The sequence below is a fragment of the Lycium ferocissimum genome, chromosome 3 (assembly GCF_029784015.1).
Source record: "Lycium ferocissimum isolate CSIRO_LF1 chromosome 3, AGI_CSIRO_Lferr_CH_V1, whole genome shotgun sequence".
In the NCBI taxonomy this organism is placed as follows: Eukaryota; Viridiplantae; Streptophyta; class Magnoliopsida; order Solanales; family Solanaceae; genus Lycium; species Lycium ferocissimum.
The window spans coordinates 27,083,004-27,088,231 of NC_081344.1; the positions used below are offsets into that span (position 1 = coordinate 27,083,004).

General features: G+C 32.5%; 1 protein-coding gene across 1 annotated transcript; it reads right to left on the reverse strand.

The window, feature by feature from the left end:
* LOC132050129 (NAC domain-containing protein 54-like) lies at positions 1-4,995 on the reverse strand. The gene is made up of 6 exons (XM_059441192.1): positions 4,560-4,995; positions 3,409-3,686; positions 2,512-2,835; positions 1,323-1,766; positions 1,150-1,228; positions 1-774 (listed from the first exon to the last, which is right to left on the reverse strand). Exons 1-6 carry the CDS (start codon positions 4,714-4,716, stop codon positions 335-337), a joined length of 1,722 nt encoding a protein of 573 aa, XP_059297175.1. The 5' UTR covers positions 4,717-4,995; the 3' UTR covers positions 1-334.
* Between the last annotated feature and the right edge of the window lie 233 nt (positions 4,996-5,228).

The window sequence follows — 5,228 nt, forward strand, 5'->3', positions numbered from 1 at the left end:
ATTTAGAATATTGATTAGATGTTGAAAAGAACAAATACAATCTATATCAAGAGGTTACATCAGTGTCAATTTTCAGGGGACTTTAAGTTAAGCTTTCCCCTAATATAACAATTAATTGTGGTTAGCATTACAACAAGTTAATCTATAGCAAACAAAAGCAAAATAAAAAATGGTACTAAGAAAGAAGCTAAGGGACAATTATATGGTGCAACCAAATGGTGGAAAGAGCTAATACAAGGGTCAAATAAAGCCATTTCTTTTCCACAAATTTTGGATTTATAATCTTGATTTCTTCTTGTCCGTCTACTCTTGGAGCCAATAGTGTCTTCTTTGTTTAAGCATTCCCCAAAATACTCCAAAATGTATGCAAAGGTGCAATCATTTCCACCAAAGTGTTCACTTTTCCGCTCCAATTAGGCATGGTGACACTCATAACTACTCCTGATATAGTTTTCCTTGAAAATGCCATAAGTGTGTCAAGAAAAGTGGCACTTTTTGTTATCTTTCTAATGGGAAAATCATGAACTGTGACTAGGTCTCTATGAATTGTGACAGTTTTTGAAGGTGCCACTTGATGATAGAATGTATTGGCTGCTTGCCTTGTGGCAATAAACATCCCTTGGTTCACTTCAATTTTCTCATAAACTTCAAAGCTTGGAGAATTTGAAAAACCATCTGTGTCTTCATCATCCAAGAAGTTGTCATTACCAAAGCCTAATGAGAAATTGTTTGCTTCTGTTTCATTGAAGTTATTTTGCTGGCCGCTTGCTTCTCCTGTAATTAGTAAATACTGATCAACAAAGACAGCAAAAAAGCAAAAGACAAAATAGTACTAGTATAACCTTTGCACATCGACCTTGTAAGGAACTTTTGTACTATCTTTATTTAACATGTTATAACAAGTAACATTCTTTATTTTTTAGGTTACTAATCCCTCTTTTCTTTTACGCTGTCAGTGTATAGAAGTAAAACTCAATAGTCACAAGTAACCAATTAGTAGCCTACAAAATAAGGTATATTACATCTTACAACAAGTTAAAATACAATTATAGTATAGTAATTCTTTGCATTGCATATTTGTTAAATATTTTTAAAAAGAGACCTAAAACAAAAGAAGAAGAAATTAACACTTGGCTAATTCAGAAATACCTTGGAGCTGATCTTGTTCCTCTTTATGGGGAGCTGAAATGTTTTCTATTGGAACTGTCTTGTAGTCGTCAAGAAAGGTCTGTCAAGTACAACAAAGCAAATTAAATACTTATCTAAGCATATTGGATTCCAAAAAATAAAATAAAATTAATTTCATAGATTAGTTGCATTACCTTCTCATCCTTTTCTGACATGCCTACCCATCTCAATCTTTCTACCATACTCTCAGATTTAAAATCCTCATCAAAATCACTGACCGCTATGGACCTAATATTCTGATCATCTTCCTTTAATTGTTCCATGAAATTGAAGGAATTACCCAAGTCATGATGGATTTGGTTATTATTAGGAAGAAATGAGAAATCATCACTGGGAACTGCATAATTGTAATTTCCAGCCCATGAATCTTGATTTGTAAGGTCATGTGAAGCTTGGGCTACTGATAGGATTTCTTGTACAATGTCCGTTTGATTTGTGGACTGATGATACATGACATCATTTGATTGAGACATCATCCTGGAAGAATCAACATACCCTACTTGGGGAAAATCTTGCACCTCTAGTGGAGGTAATGCAAATCTATGCTGCAACCTTGCACACTCTAATGCTATATCAACCTTCAAATAAAACAATAATTATAAAATAAAAGGTGAGAAATGAAAAATCAAACACAAATCCAAAAAAGAGAATCAACATTTCTTTGAAAAAAAACCAAAAGTAAGATCTATTTTCTTTTACTTAATCTGATGACAGTAGTTTTACCTGCCGTGGCTCGTTATTTGCTTTACTTTTCAAGTTACAAAATTGATTTATAACAGTTAATTACCTTTTAAATGATCTGATAATTATACACTGAAAACGAATAGAAGTTAAACTCACATTTTTATTTCTTGTTTCCTGATTCTTCAAAGTCATTTTTTTACTACTAATTGCTTGTAGGGTATGTTTGGTACGGAGGGAAAATGTTTTCCACGAGCTTTTTTTTTTTTTTTTGTAAAAAATATTTATTTAGAAAATAAAGTGGTATTCTTATATATTTCTTATGTTTGGTAATAAGCAGAAATTATTGTCCCAAAAGCGTTTAGATATTATTTAGGCAAACACTACGGATATGGAGGTGAGGCTGGGGTGAGAGTAGGGTTTTGGGGGTGAGGACTGAGGAGGAGACAATTTGTATGAAATACTCTTGTTACTCTTGTGGAACTTGTTTTCCTAGTCTCATAATAAAGAAATCATTTCCTAAAAGAATATTCTTAAACATATCTTAATCAACCACACATGTAAAATTAAAAATATTTTTCAAAATAGTTTGTCCTTGCCAAACACACATGTAGATGTATATCTCAATTATAGCAGGATTACCTTAGATGGGTGATACGGCAAACCTCCATTATGACTGGGAAATGACGGATTATTGAAAGTGAAAGCTTCATCTGACAAGTATTGCATCCACTTATCGTCACTAGGACCAGCAACATTCATTAATGGTGAACCATGTCCATGGACAAGCATGGATGAGCTTGTTGTAGCTGATGGCATTCCATAATCAGAAGTCTCATAATCTTCACCTCTTCCCTCAGTATATAGCTGATCATTAATGCTAGAAGATCGATCACTTGCATAATGATCTCCGCTTTTTGGTTGATTCAAACTCTTCTTGAATACACGGCAAAGTGCATAAGCATCCTGCAATTCTCATGCAACACTAACATTATCAGATGATCTAAACCTTGACATTATATTATACAGAACAATATCTTATACAGTGACATTATAAATAATATCTTCAAGTTACTTATCCCACCTTTTATGAATAGTTATCTACATGTGGTTATCTTTTAGGTGGTCTGATACTAATATATTATATTATTATTATTATATAGAAATTAAACAACATATAATATGATTTGAACTTCTATACACATGTTAGTATAATGAAATTTTCATACTTATCAAGCAGCTTAAATTAAAGAAATGGGCTTCAATTGAATCCTCTTAAAAAAAAAAATTATACTGTGTAAATAGGTAAAATCTTCTAGTTATATATAAATTGTTGAATTCTCTTAATATAAGATTAAAAAAATTCTAGTGAAGTAGCAAATGAGATTCAAAAATTACTTTAAATTGCAAAATTAAATCATAGGCGGGACATTTTAGAATTTTCTTGTTGGCTCCACAACTGCTATCAAATCACTTAAAAGAAAATTAGAGAGAGCACAACATGTTAAATTACGCTAATTATATAAATTAAATTGGTACCTGCAAGCCATTAGCAACTTCACATTCTCTTTCTTCCAAACGATATTCATGCATAACCCAACCTGTTCGAGTTCCATGAGGTGCTCTCCCTCTGTAATATACTAGGGTTTTCTTCATTCCAATTGGCCTCATCTGTGAATTTACTTTCCTGTCCTTTCCAGTAGCCTTCCAATATCCAGCTTTTGTTGCACGATTAGTCCTTGTTCCATTAGGGTATTTACGATCACGAGGACTGAAGAAGTACCATTCCATATCTTTACTTGGCAATAGGGACTTATCTGTAACATAATAAATTAACAATAAGTAAAATGAGATCTCCATGATTCTGGAAACATGGTAATCATCAAAAAGGAACTAAACCCTTGTTCTAAAATAAGATGGATTAAAATAAATTATGAAATGAGGGGTTTAAATGGCAAAAAGAGTTGAGAGCTGGAACTTATGATTTCCCTGGAGGACAAATGCAATGATGTTATTTCTTTTTCAGTTTGCCTTTTTGACTTGAGTATCTCATCTCACCCAAGCTGTAAGTACACATCTTTAAGCTTCAATAGGAAATTAAAAGATGTAGGGACCAATTTAATAACTTCCTTTAAAGCAAGAAACATGCATGAATAATGATAGTAGTATTTAAGAAAATTGTATATAAAGCATAAGTATGATTTTTTACTGATTTTTTACTGCTAAAGTGTGTTCAGAGATGCAGAATCAGAACATATTAGTTAATTGCACGCGTTGAAACACCAAAGAAATAAAATAATTAATTTGTTTTATGAGTCTTTTCATTTTTACATGAAGAGTCTCTATATTCTGTATCAAGGTAAAAGAGGAAATAGTATGATAGCTTGTCTTTTATTTTGTCGTCTTCTTTACTTATATACCTTTCTTGATAATCACTTTGGAATATATCTAGCAAGGAAATGTTTCTTTTTCTTTCTCTAAGCAATTATCCCAAAGCTAGCCACGTTAGAAAATTTAGGCAAATATTTAGTACTATCCTTTTTTCTTTGACACTCATCTTAATTATGGCACTTGAATTAGAGATGATGATCTGAAGAAACCCATGATTTCTTTTTCTTATTATCATTAATTACATATATGTATTTGCTTTTAAAGAGGACAATAACAAGAAAGGAAACCATGAATTATACCTGGTAAATCCCATGGCTCACATTTGTAGAGATCAACTTCAGGAATGACCTCAAGTTCAATTTTCCTTCCATTAATCTTTCTTTTCAAGTAGTAAGCAACAAGTTCTTCATCTGTTGGATGAAACCTAAAACCCGGGGGCAATGAAACAGGTGCCATATAGTATTATAATTCTCCTTTGGAACTTCTCTTGATAATTTTTTTCTTCCTGAGAGAGAAGTTACAAAGAAGAGAGAAAATGATTTGTAGGATTGGGTAAGTGGAGGGGATTTTGATAAGAAGACAAAAAGAGAGGTGAAGTCCAAAAAGCAAATGAAAGTTGCCTCCCCCTCTTGCCTACTTTCCTCTTTAAAATTGTTTTTTTCGCTTTAATAAATCTTTCTTCTCAAGCTCTAACTAGTTTCAATCTCCTCTTTGTTTCTCTCTAAAGCACTTTGTCTGCATGCATATAATTAAGTGTATACAATACATACAGAGGACAATATATATAGAGTATTTTTCTCTAGCAAAATTCTATGCTTGGAAGTTGTCCTTTCTTGGAATCTGAGCTTCCTTGTACACGTGGTGAAATCTGATTTGTTACATTACCGACCCTGGCTAGTGGGTGGGCATATATGTAAAATAGAAAAACAATTGTTTTGTTTACTTGGAGGAGAAGAGGATCTTTGTCC